General features: G+C 44.3%; 1 protein-coding gene across 1 annotated transcript; it reads left to right on the top strand.

Annotated features, from left to right (window-relative positions):
- Nucleotides 1-585: 585 nt before the first annotated feature.
- On the top strand, nucleotides 586-13,551 carry gon4la (gon-4 like a). The gene is made up of 26 exons (XM_047344175.1): nucleotides 586-711; nucleotides 2,023-2,273; nucleotides 2,561-2,772; nucleotides 2,854-2,928; nucleotides 3,014-3,064; nucleotides 3,152-3,205; nucleotides 3,305-3,400; nucleotides 3,498-3,590; nucleotides 3,801-3,962; nucleotides 4,385-4,595; nucleotides 4,759-4,860; nucleotides 4,994-5,034; nucleotides 5,192-5,292; nucleotides 5,378-5,561; nucleotides 5,646-5,732; nucleotides 5,820-5,997; nucleotides 6,155-6,305; nucleotides 6,480-6,627; nucleotides 6,707-6,823; nucleotides 6,962-7,816; nucleotides 7,944-8,039; nucleotides 10,709-10,915; nucleotides 10,995-11,138; nucleotides 11,308-11,576; nucleotides 11,789-11,891; nucleotides 11,985-13,551. The coding sequence occupies exons 2-26, from the start codon at nucleotides 2,048-2,050 to the stop codon at nucleotides 12,096-12,098; spliced, it is 4,077 nt and encodes a 1,358-aa protein (XP_047200131.1). The 5' UTR covers nucleotides 586-711; nucleotides 2,023-2,047; the 3' UTR covers nucleotides 12,099-13,551.
- The last annotated feature ends 391 nt before the right edge of the window (nucleotides 13,552-13,942 follow it).

Raw genomic sequence — 13,942 nt, 5'->3', positions numbered from 1 at the left:
TGAACATTTACTCTTCATGCCAGGTTAATTATTGTACTATACTACATCACCCTAAACTACAACATACTGTACTACAACAGTATAATATACTACAGTATACCTTTGTTCAGGTAGTTGCTCTGCTGAGGAAAAGGCTTCCGGTTCTCAAACAGATTTAATGTGACTTATTTGATAACTCTGGTGTTTTTCTTCTTCTGGTGTTTTGAATGTCTGTTTGTGTCTTTAAGTCTGTGTTACATTAACACACATTAAACTGCACATTGCACATTCTCATTGCACTCCTATTTTGCATTTACTTTATTTTATATATTTTTTTCTATATATATCTTTTTATTTTATATTTGTTTTTTTTTGTTTTTTTCATGTGTGTAGTACTTACTGTGTTTTTATGTTTTATGTTCCTTGTATGCACCTATACCAAGGCAAATTCCAGGTAGGTGTAAACCTACTTGGCAATAAATAAATACTTCTGATACTTCTGACTTCTGATAATAAAGAAACAACACATTTGATTTAGTCACGCCGTCACTTCGCTACTCCTGCCGACGTCACCTCTGCGTCATCACGCACACCCGGAAACGTGTTCTTCAGCTCAAGCGTCTGATCGTTGTGGCGGGTAAGTGACTTTCTCTTGTTCCGGAGCTGAGGTTCGAAAGGGACCGGAAGGATCCGGTTAGAGACGAACCGGGACCGGTAACGGGACTAACGGAGGTTTGTAGCAGGCTGGACGTTGTTAGCATGTTAGCATGTTAGCTGCAGAGGAAAACACGTAGAGAACAGAGATGGACCCGGTTTACACCTCTGTCTGTCTGTGTCTCTGTCTGTGTCTCTGTCTGTCTCTCTGTCTGTCTCTGTCTGTCTGTCTCTGTCTGTCTGTGTCTCTCTCTGTCTCTCTCTCTCTCTGTGTCTCTCTCTCTGTCTGTGTCTCTGTCTGTGTCTGTCTGTCTGTGTCTCTCTCCCTCTCTGTGTCTCTCTCTCCTGTCTTCTGTGTCTTCTCTTTCTCCTCTCTCTCTGTGTGTCTCTCTCTCTGTGTCTCTGTTCTCTTCTCTCTCTCTGTCTTCTCTCTCTCTGTGTTCTCTCTCTCTGTGTCTCTGTCTCTCTCTCTCTCTGTCTGTGTCTCTCTCTCTGATCTCTGAACCTCTCTCTGTCTGTGTCTCTCTCTCTGAACCTCTCTGTCTTCTGTTTCTCTGTCTCTCTCTCTGTCTCTGTCTTGTCTCTGTCTGTGTCTCTGTCTGTCTCTGCCTGTTCTGAACTCTCTGTCTCTCTCTCTCCTCTGTCTCTGTTCTTCTCTTGTCCTGAACCTCTTCTCTCTCTCTTTGTCTCTCTTCTGTCTCTGTGTCTCTGTCTTCTCTCTGAACCTCTCTGTCTCCTGTGTCTCTGTCTCTCTCTCCTCTGAACCTCTCTGTCTCTCTGTGTCTCTGTCTCTCTCTCTGAACCTTGTCTCTCTGTGTCTCTGTCTCTCTCTCTCTCTGATTCTGTCTTTTCTCTGTCTTCTCTCTCTGTCTCTTTCTCTGTCTCTCTGTCTCTTGTGTCTCGTCTCTCTCTCTCTGAACCTCTCTGTCTCTTTCTGTCTCTCTCTCTCTGTCTCTTTCTCTGTCTCTCTGTCTCTCTGTGTCTCTGTCTCTCTCTCTCTGACCTCTCTGTCTCTCTCTCTCTCTGTCTCTGTCCTCTGTCTCTGTGTCTCTGTCTCTCTCTCTCTGAACCTCTCTGTCTCTCTGTGTCTCTGTCTTCTCTCTGAACCTCTCTGTCTCTCTGTCTCTGTCTCTCTCTCTCTGTCTCTGTCTCTGTGTCTCTCTGTCTCTCTGTCTGTCTCTTTCTCTCTGTCTCTGGTCGCAACACTGTCTCTGAACTTAATATTCAATACAAATGATATTAAACTTTATTTATAATACAAACAGGGCTTTGACATAATGTATTTTGTGATTTGGTGCTATACAAACTAGTGAATTATTTATTATACAGTCAAAACATCTTTGTGGTGCTGTTGTACAAACAATGATCTGATGTGTCTGCAGAGGTCAGAGGTCAGAGGTCATGGTCCTCCACAATGAACCCGGTCCGCAAACGCCTCCGACTTGGCCCGTCCCCGTCCCCACCTGCTACCACCTCCTCCAGCCGGAGCCTCACCCCCCCCGGTCCTCAGCTGCTCTCCCATGATGCTTTGCTGCTGCCTCCCCTCCCAGCTCCTGCATGGGGTGAAACTGAGGAGGAGGATGAAGGTTACCTGCTGGTGGAGGAAGATACCACTGACTCCAGCCTCATCATCACCATGGGTAACACACACACACACACACACACACACACACACACACACACCAATCCATGATTCAGTTCAATCCCAGCCAGGCAGTGATAGAACACTAACCATCAAACCATGACGGCCAATCAGGAGCCTGAAGAAAAGTTGTTGCCTGTTCTGGCAGACTGACACACAGTGACTGACACACAGTGACTGACACACAGTGACTGACACACAGTGACTGACACACAGTGATGTGTCAGTCTGCTCACTGACCAATCAAGAAGCAGATCCTGAGTGTAACATGTATGTGTATGTCAGAGGACAGTCAGCTGGAGGTGAAGGCAGCGAGGAGGAGACCAGTGAGGAAGAGGAGAGGGAAACGGACTGAGGAGGAAGAGGAGCAGGGGGCCAGAGGTTCAGAGAGCGACGAAAAGGAGGAGATGGAGATTGACAGACAGCTGGACCAATCACTGGAGACAAAGTCCAAACAACACAACCTGACAACAGTGAACGTCAGAAACATCATCCACGTGAGTTTATCTGCAGGAGCTGACACCTGAACACGTTGATAAAAACATTAAACAACAACAAATCTGACCTCTGACCTACAGGAAGTAATCACTAATGAACATGTGGTGGCCATGATGAAAGCTGCTATCAACGAGACAGAGGCCATCCCTCCATTTGTGAGTCTCAGTGTTTCGTCCATTCAAAGCGTGGCGTCGTGCGTCTCTTCACTGAATCACATCATCACTGTTTCTGTTTCATCAGGAGCCGAAAATGACTCGATCCAAGTTTAAAGAAGTGGTGGAGAAAGGAGTGGTGAGACACAACATCTGTTCAACCGCTGCTTCATGTTGTTTCTGTTTAATATCCAATCATAGAAACATGTTTCCTTGTACTTGACAGGTGATTCCAGCCTGGAACATTTCTCCCATCAAGAAATCCAATGAAGTCAACAAGGTAGGGTCAAAGGTCAACCATCCACATCTCAAAATATTTTCAAAAATCGTACCCGTCGCTAAACTCCAGCAAACTCTGCCCCTGTTCTTTTGTGTTCAGCCTCCTCAGTTCGTAGACATCCATCTGGCTGAGGAAGACTCCTCTGATGAAGAGTATCGTCCTGATGAAGAAGATGAGGACGAGACGGCTGAAGATGTGAGACCCTGCTCTGATTGGCTGCAGTACAGTGTGAGCCTGATGTTGATAATAAAGTGCTGACTGACGATTGGTTCTGGATTATTTGTGTTGGTAGACGTTCCAGGAGAGCGACATGGAGAGCACAGCTTCGTCTCCCAGAGGAAGTCGCCTGAGCCGAGTGGAGGAGGACAGCTGCAGCCCCTGGCAGGTGAAACCTCTCAGACCTTCTTATTCACTGTAACATTAGTTTTTACATACGAGTTGGTTTGTGTTTCCCGGCTGTGACAGATCTACACTGATAATCGTCTTGAACAGATCTGTAAACTCCACCTCTCCTTTGTTGTGTTTGGTTGATCTTTGGTCACATAACCACAAAAAATAAATGCAAACCAAAAAACTTTCTCCCACCCCACTTCAGACTTCTCGGAGCCGGTCCAGGATTTTGAGGGTGAGGTCTGTCTCAATGGGCCCTCCCCCTCCACCCAAAGCACCGCCCCCCAAAGCAGTGACTGACTGCACGTTTCTGGAGAAACTTCATGCTGTGGAGGAGGAGCTCGCCGTGTGTATGGAACCATACCAGGTAACACTCGAGAACACCCTGTCAGGTAACAGTACAGAAGGTTCAAGCATCAGAGTAGTTATGATGGAACTACATGACCGTCTTTGAGGTATGTAGATCTTCAGGACCAGTCGATAGAACTTTAAGACCTGTCAGTCGAGGTTTAGGACCGGTTGGTGGATCTGTCGGACCGGTCGGTAGAGCTGTTGTGTGTTAACATTTCATTTTGAAATGGTCTCTGTGTTGAACAGGGGGAGGTGTTCAGTGTTGGGACTTGGTCAGGGGGTCTCAGTACTCAGTACTCAGTACTCTTGTATTTGAGGGTCTTCGTGTTTGGTGATTATTGAGTCAAACTCTGATTGAGTTGGAGGAACAGACTGTTTTGTGTCTGTCATATATGTACTCACTGAAAAAATAAATGAATAACCCTCTGCCCCTGTCAGCCTCTGTCGGAGCCAGAGGCCGCCGCGGGTCTGATGGCGTACCGGACTCGGTCCAAGCGGACTCTACGTGACGTCCCACTGGGCCAGCTGGAGGCGGAGCTCCGAGCACCGGACATCACACCAGACATGTACGACTCCAGCTCCGCCCATAAGGACAGGGACTGGACTGATTGGCTAAGAGGCCTAATGAGCTCAGACATGGAAAATGAAGGTGTGTGTGTGTGTGTGTGTGTGTGTGTGTGTGTGTGTGTGTGTGTGTGTGTGTGTGTGTGTGTGTGTGTGTGTGTGTGTGTGTGTGTGTGTGTGTGTGTGTGTGTGTGTGTGTGTGTGTGTGTGTGTACACTTGCACGTATGACTACATCTTTCTCTCTCAGAGGAGTGTGATGATGATGATGACCCAGAGTACAACTTCCTGGCTGACATTGATGAACCTGACCAGGAGGATTACCGTGACGACAAGGCTGTCCGCATCACCAGTCAGTACACACACACACACACACACACACACACACACACACTGGTTTCTTCCTGGTTTGAAGACCTTGTGCTCAGGTGATGTGTTGAGCTGTGATGAATCCAGACTCTGACGATGTTCTGTTTGTCGTCTAGAGAAGGAAGTGAACGAGCTGATGGAGGAGCTGTTTGAAACGGTGATTCTCTCACACTGAACAGCCTCATGTTCACTCAGTTATGTGAACATGTTTCACTCACAAAACCTGTGTGTGTGTGTGTGTGTGTGTGTGTGTGTGTGTGTGTGTGTGTGTGTGTGTGTGTGTGTGTGTGTGTGTGTGTGTGTGTGTGTGTCAGTTAAAGGAAGACCTTGCAGGACAGGAAGGGGACGATGAAGGTCACGAGGAAGAGGAGGAGCCACAGGAGGAAATACACCCTGTTCAGGATCAGCACAGCATGTATATATCACTCACACACACACTCACAGACACACACACACTCACAGACACACACACACACTGACTGCAAGTGTTCATTTGACAGTGGGCTGGTTGATGAAGAGGATGGACCAATCACAGAGCTGCGTACAGTAAAGCAGCAGCTAGCTTGGATGAGGAACAGACGGCAGACACACCCACTGTGTAACACACACATATACGGTCCTGAACCGTACACACTGAAACTGGACGGAAAACAAAAGAGCAGACTGCAGCAGCATCTACAACAGGTACACACACACACACACACACACACACACGATGAAACTATGTTTGTGAAGCCTGACCTCTATCACACTGTGTGTGTCTCTCAGCACGTTCAGCTGCTGACTCAGATTCACCTGTTGAGTTCACCTGTGACCAAACTTCAGAGTGAGGCTGAGACCACCCGACAGTTCCTGGTAACACACAAACATCATCGCACCTCACTTAGAATAGAAGTCAAGATTTGAAAAATATCTTCACTGTTATTTGTCCCCCCCCCCCAGGTTGAGCTGGATGTGTTGGCTCAAAGAGCCGAGCTGCTCATGTCCTCATCTCGTCCTGGTTTCTGCAGCGTCTTTAGATCGTCTAACCTGCAGGGGGCGCTGCAGCTGATGGAGGAGCTGCGGCAGACTCCCATCAGCTACAAGTCGCAACACCACCCACCTGATGCCAGAGGATACAGTGAGTCCACCTGCAGCTTGGAATGATGGGATGTCTCTGATGAGACCTCCTGTGTAGTGTAGCTGCTAATGCTAACATTAGCTACATAGTGAAAGTGAAGTGATTTTAAAGCAGCCTGATGTTTGATTGTGTGTGTTGTGTATCTCTACATGTGCAGTGCGTTGTTACCCTGTGATGCCAGCTGAACTCGCCTGGCTCTTTACCACTCGTCCGGTCTTCCTCTACCCAGAGCTACTGCCCTGTGCCAGCCTGGACCCGGCTCTGTACTGCCCCCGCAGGACAGCTGCATTCACTGCAGCTGAGGACTGGTAAACGCACATATGTCAAACTGCTGCTGTAAATTTGTGTTGGACTTGGTGTTGGACTTGGTGTTTAACTCTGTGTGTGTGTGTGTGTGTGTGTGTGTGTGTGTGTGTGTGTGTGTGTGTGTGTGTGTGTGTGTGTGTGTGTGTGTGTGTGTGTGTGTGTGTGTGTGTTTTCAGCCTCCTGGTTCTGGGTCTCAGGAACATGGAAGGGTCATGTGACCCGACTAAACTGGTGTCCCAGTTCCTGCTGAGGAAGACTCTGGTGCAGGTCCGACGTAGAATCCTGCAGTGCTGCCGACCTGGTGTCCCTGATAATATAGTAAAGGTAATACAGCGATGACACTGATGCGGCTGATTTCAGTACAAACCTGTGTGTGTGTTCACCCTTGTGATCCCCCCCGCAGGTGTTCAGGTATCATCGGGTGTTGTGGCCGATGCCGGTGGCCTTTGGTCCTGTTAATCCAGCAGAGCAACGCCCCCCAGTGGAGAGAGAGGAGAGCGTCATGCCTCTGTGGCTGGTGGTAGGTGAAAGTTAACGTCAGTAACACACAAACACATAGTGTCCGATTTTTGGAACCCCGGCATTTATATGTTATAAACATGTTAAGGTGTTATATCAAGTTAACAAATCTCCATCACTGTTTTTTACGTTTTCTCAGCGGAGTCTTCCTGTAATATATCCAACCATAAAACGGTATAATGCCCCTTCTGGCTCTACCCCTGAGGCCCCGCCCACCTGCAGGGGGTCTCGACTCCGTCAGAGTCACCTGACCTTCCTACGCTCCGCCTCCAACAAGTACAGCTTCCCCTCTGGGACAAGATATCCCCCCCGCCTTCCCAAAGACCTGGACTTCAAACGCATCGGCTTTGTCATGCTGCAGCAGCCCCTCCCGCCTTCTCCTGCTGACTCCTCCCCCTTACCTGATGGACAGGTGTACCCCTCTTGTCCCGCACCTCTCTCTCCTCACAAACCCTGTCACCCCCGGGCTCTCAGCCCCTCACGAGTCCTCCTAAGCCGACTCCTCCTGACCAGAACTGACACCGCTGACATCACTACTGCCGCTGTGGCCCCGGCAACCACACAGCAAATCAGACGCCACTTTCAAACTCTTGCAGGCCTGAGGAGGAGAAGGAGAGAGAAACACACAATGAACGGAGAAGCAGTGAGGAGTAATGTGGAGGCACTCGCTCCTCCTCCTCCTCCTGATGGCCCCGCCCCTTCTCCAGTGGGGGTCGAGGAGGACGACGATGTCATCAGTGTGAATATGGAAGAGGAGGAAGAGGAGAGCGAATTCCTTTTGGCCCTGTCGGAGTCATCGTCCAGTGCTGCAGGAAGTGTCGCCAATCTGGAAGACCTGGCCGACCCCAAAGAGGTGGAGTCAGAGAGTGAGCAGGACGTGACTCAGACGCCGTCGACAGCAGAAGAAGAAGAAGAAGAAGGAGGTGATGATGATGATGATGATGATGGAGTGACGTCTTCAGATGAATCCAGAGCCGGCGTCCTCCAGCTGCAGGTGTGAATCAATTCATCTGATCATTTTCAAACTCGTTTCGTCAGTGCACTGAGCATCTCCATCTTTCAGCTGATTATCGATAATTAATGTTATTATTACGTCCGATTAATATTCTTTGTCTTTGTAGGAGAAATTGTTGCCAGAAGAAACTGAGGAGGAAGAGGAGCAGGCCGATGAAGATCAGAGAGAGGATGAAGCGTTTGCAAAGGATTATCTCAACAGAGTGAGACTAACATCTTTTAGTTTATATACAGTCACTGATCATCTTTATATACAGTCACTGATCCTCTTTATATACAGTCACTGATCCTCTTTATATACAGTCACTGATCATCTTTATATACAGTCACTGATCGTCTTTATATACAGTCACTGATCATCTTTATATACAGTCACTGATCATCTTTATATACAGTCACTGATCGTCTTTATATACAGTCACTGATCATCTTTATATACAGTCACTGATCATCTTTATATACAGTCACTGATCATCTTTATATACAGTCACTGATCATCTTTATATACAGTCACTGATCCTCTTTATATACAGTCACTGATCGTCTTTATATACAGTCACTGATCATCTTTATATACAGTCACTGATCATCTTTATATACAGTCACTGATGGTCTTTATATACAGTCACTGGTCTTTATATACAGTCACTGATCATCTTTATATACAGTCACTGATGGTCTTTATATACAGTCACTGATCATCTTTATATACAGTCACTGATCCTCTTTATATACAGTCACTGATCCTCTTTATATACAGTTACTGATCATCTTTATATACAGTCACTGATCCTCTTTATATACAGTCACTGATCGTCTTTATATACAGTCACTGATCTTCTTTATATACAGTCACTGATGGTCTTTATATACAGTCACTGGTCTTTATATACAGTCACTGATCCTCTTTATATACAGTCACTGATGGTCTTTATATACAGTCACTGATCATCTTTATATACAGTCACTGATCGTCTTTATATACAGTCACTGATCCTTTATATCAGTCACGTCATCTTTATAACAGTCAGATCATCTTTATATACAGTCACTGATCATCTTTATATACAGTCACTGATCATCTTTATATACAGTCACTGATGGTCTTTATATACAGTCACTGATGGTCTTTATATACAGTCACTGATCCTCTTTATATACAGTCACTGATGTCTTTATATACAGTCACTGATCCTCTTTATATACAGTCACTGATCATCTTTATATACAGTCACTGATCATCTTTATATACAGTCACTGATCATCTCTTTATATACAGTCACTGATCATCTTTATATACAGTCGACTACAGTCACTGAGGTCTTTATATACAGTCACTGATCCTCTTTATATACAGTCACTGATCGTCTTTATATACAGTCACTGATCCTCTTTATATACAGTCACTGATCCTCTTTATATACAGTCACTGATCATCTTTATATACAGTCACTGATCATCTTTATATACAGTCACTGATCCTCTTTATATACAGTCACTGATCATCTTTATATACAGTCACTGATCGTCTTTATATACAGTCACTGGTCTTTATATACAGTCACTGATCATCTTTATATACAGTCACTGATGGTCTTTATATACAGTCACTGATCCTCTTTATATACAGTCACTGATCATCTTTATATACAGTCACTGATAGTCTTTATATACAGTCACTGGTCTTTATATACAGTCACTGATCATCTTTATATACAGTCACTGATGGTCTTTATATACAGTCACTGATCATCTTTATATACAGTCACTGATCATCTTTATATACAGTCACTGATGTCTTTATATACAGTCACTGATCATCTTTATATACAGTCACTGATCATCTTTATATACAGTCACTGATGGTCTTTATATACAGTCACTGATCATCTTTATATACAGTCACTGATCATCTTTATATACAGTCACTGATGGTCTTTATATACAGTCACTGATCATCTTTATATACAGTCACTGATGGTCTTTATATACAGTCACTGATCCTCTTTATATACAGTCACTGATGTCTTTATATACAGTCACTGATCCTCTTTATATACAGTCACTGATCCTCTTTATATACAGTCACTGATCATCTTTATATACAGTCACTGATCCTCTTTATATACAGTTACTGATCGTCTTTATATACAGTCACTGATCATCTTTATATACAGTCACTGATGTCTTTATATACAGTCACTGGTCTTTATATACAGTCACTGATCATCTTTATATACAGTCACTGATGGTCTTTATATACAGTCACTGATCCTCTTTATATACAGTCACTGATCCTCTTTATATACAGTCACTGATCCTCTTTATATACAGTTACTGATCATCTTTATATACAGTCACTGATGGTCCTCTTTATATACAGTCACTGATCATCTTTATATACAGTCACTGATCATCTTTATATACAGTCACTGATGGTCTTTATATACAGTTACTGATCGTCTTTATATACAGTCACTGATCATCTTTATATACAGTCACTGATGGTCTTTATATACAGTCACTGGTCTTTATATACAGTCACTGATCATCTTTATATACAGTCACTGATGGTCTTTATATACAGTCACTGATCATCTTTATATACAGTCACTGATCATCTTTATATACAGTCACTGATCATCTTTATATACAGTCACTGATCCTCTTTATATACAGTCACTGATCCTCTTTATATACAGTCACTGATCATCTTTATATACAGTCGCTGATCATCTTTATATACAGTCGCTGATCATCTTTATATACAGTCACTGATGATCTTTATATACAGTTAATGATGTATATACAGTCAGGTGGTGATTTTGTTTTCCTGATTGGTCCAGTGAGCTGATGCTGTCATGTTTCTCAGGTGTGTGACGTGGTGCAGGCGTCTCCAGGCGTCTCTGAGCAGCTGCTGCAGTTGTTGGATCAGTTTTCAGCCGCGGGGCCCCTGGAGGCCTCGGGGGCCCCTGAGCGTCTGTACGACAGACTGAGCGGTTTGCTGCGGCCGTGGCCTCAGCTGCTCAGAGACTTTGCCGCCTTCCTGAACGGAGAACAGGCGCGGCGCTGCGGACTGGTGAGTGACATCACTGTGACATCACCGAGGTTCAGGCTAAACCTGCGGTAACTCTTCTTCTGTGGTATCTCTCTGCCAGTTTTTAGAGCAACAGCTGTTTGAGTGCAGCCGGCGGTTTCTACGGCGACTGGGACAGAGTCTGGGAGAAACCTCCTCCCTCTACCAGCAGGTGGTGTCAGTGCTACAGGGAAGCCCCACCCCCCCACCTGAAGACATGGACAAGGTAGACGATGACCTTTGACCCCCTCATAAATCAGCTGATCCTGATAAAGTTTGTAAATGAAACCAGACTAATTGATGAGTTTCAGGTGAAATCAGTTTATCATGTAGATTAAAATTTATAATATAAAAAGATTTTTCCTGATTGATCCGATTTTCTTTTCCTCTCTCAGATCTCGTCTCTTCTCAGACATCATCAAGACCTGCAACAGCTTTTCCTGCAGTTTCACACCCACTCGTCGCCCATAGCAACCAGCTCTGAGGCCATGAAGACGGACTCTGTTTTCCAGAGTCGTCCTCACAGGAACAGGAAGGGAGTCGACCGTCAGACATCTGAAGCGCGTGAGACAGGAAGTGAAGAAGAGGAAGTACAGGAGCGGCCAGTTTGTGCTAGAAACATCTCGACGACGTCAACTGGAGAGAAAGTCGTCGTCTGGACTCGGTCAGAACAAAAACACAGAAACACCCAGATGATGAGCTAACTGATATTTACCTGTGGCTTTAATCAGGTGCAGCAGGTCCAGCTGCTGCTGGGTCATGAGATGGTGTCTGATACAACACATCATGAAAACATCTTGTCAACTATCAAACATCATAACTAGAAAACATTGTTCAACATGGAAAAAGCATCTAAAACATCACTTCCTGTTTCAGTGAGGCAGACCGCGCCATCTTGACTGCCTGTCAGCAGAGAGGAGCCAATAGGAAAACATTCAGACAGGTGTCCGCCCAGCTGGGAAACAAGACCGCCCAACAGGTGAGCGGGGGCGGGGCTTCATTGTGCAGGTAGTTGTAGACTGAAAGGTCTGAAGCTGACGTGAGGACATTTGTCTTTTTCTGTTACCTGCAGGTGAGTCTGCGGTTCCACGACCTGATGAATCTTTTCCAGTCTTCATCGCAAAAGTCCACTCCCTGTTCCTCAGAGGGCCAGCCAATCAGGAGGCAGGAGCCAGCCCCCGACTAAGCAGTAGACCAACAGTAGATGAGTCTGCAGTCAACCAGGAAATGGACTTTGGAGCCAAGAGTCTGATCCAGATTTACTTCATGAGAACTCCACTGAATTCCAGAACTGTCTGAGTTCAAGAACATCAGTCGTGAATCAGTTTTATTGATTCTAGATTTAATTAGAATGACGCTGATACGACTCCAGATCCACAGTGACTGTGTCTGCAGAGTTGTTCTAGAGTTCTAGAAGGGTCCAGACTCTACAGCAAAATATTAAAGTTCAAAAAGCACAGAAGTGTTTAATATGAACAGCTGAACCATTCTCTAGATGTGACTTTAGAAGATTGTCTACGTCACCTGAACAGAGTCGAGACGTAATCGAAAGGACTTTAGAATTCTAAGGAAGTTTAGTTTTACATGCAAGTTTGATGTAGATTGTCCAAACTTGACTAAGTTCCGTTTGACTCTTGAACATATCTCATATCTGTGTGCTCAGGAAGGGGATTCTAGAAGTCTCTGTAAAAGATTGTTTGCATTGATCTAGGATGTGGGATTGACGAAGGGTCTGAATTCCTTTCGGAACTCTACGAGTTATTGTTCTAGAGTTCATCCTCTGTGTATGCAGCCTGAAGTGTACCTTCAGGCTGCATAGTCAATTTTTATAAATCCTAATTATTTATTTTTTATTTATCGTCTCGGACCTCATCGAGAGTCCACCCTCTGTGGGTGTGTCTGGAGGCGGAGTCTCAGAGTTAGTGAAGGAAAAACTGAAAAACTCAAATCAAATGAAGTAAAGAGAAGATCAGCAGCTGTGAACCAATCACGTGACACAAGTGAACAGCTGCTCGCACCATGTTTGACACTGATCAGTGTCCACATCTGGAGACGACTGCTGATAGCATCTGTATTCATCATCATTGGTCCACATGTAAAACTAAGGGGGCAGAGACCAGCTGAACGTGTTGGAACTCGTGTGGACATCACCTGAGACCCTGGGCTTTTTTTATTTTGTGCAAAATCTATTTGATTTAGATCAAGTTGTGAGTCACTGTTGCTCTTAGACTCCGCCCACCTGCTGAGCAGTGAAAGAACAAATACAGAAATAAAAGATAAAACAATGCTTATTTCATCTCATTTAAAAAATGCTCCAAACATTAAACAAAGGATTGTTCTTTCTTTTTTCTTTTGAGTCTTCCCACGATGCATTTGGGTAAAACAAAATAATCTCCCATGATTCAGTCAGTGGAGGATGTACTATCGTTCTGAGTTTTTAAAATAACCACTTATTCATATTGAATGTGAATGAATGAAGGTTGATCGTTTGATAAAACATTTTTTCAAACTTTTCAGTAGGTTTTGTTTATATTTAGATGAAGTGATAACTTGAGCTTTGTCCTGAATTTACCACACTTTTTCTTTTTTCTCTATATATTTATAAATTTACAGCTTGAAGAATAAACCGATCAACATTATTGTTTCATTCAAATGTAAAAGAAACCTTAAGACAAATTCAATTAAAAATGATCATTGCTGTTAAATGTATTTTTCTTTGTTAATCAGTGTTGAATATTTTATTTCGATCTTTTTTATCCACAGAGCAGCTCTGAACATTTTCAGTTTGAAGTCTTAAAAAATCAACAACTTCTCCTAGTTTCACATCGGTTTGATGCTTCAATGATGTTTCATGTTGAGTTAAATTTTAAACTGATTCATGTTTAATTCATGTTTAATTCATCCTCATTTAGAAATTCATTTAAAAACGTGTAATTCTCTGATGCTCGTTGGGCGGGGGAGGGGTGGGTGTGTTGTGATTGACAGGTCATTGGACCAGTTATACGGTTACATCGGCTGTGGGCCAATCAG

Source organism: Hippoglossus stenolepis, chromosome 17, assembly GCF_022539355.2.
Source record: "Hippoglossus stenolepis isolate QCI-W04-F060 chromosome 17, HSTE1.2, whole genome shotgun sequence".
Taxonomy (NCBI): domain Eukaryota; kingdom Metazoa; phylum Chordata; class Actinopteri; order Pleuronectiformes; family Pleuronectidae; genus Hippoglossus; species Hippoglossus stenolepis.
Note: the sequence above shows the minus strand (reverse complement) of the source record. Positions and strands in the feature narration are given on the sequence as shown.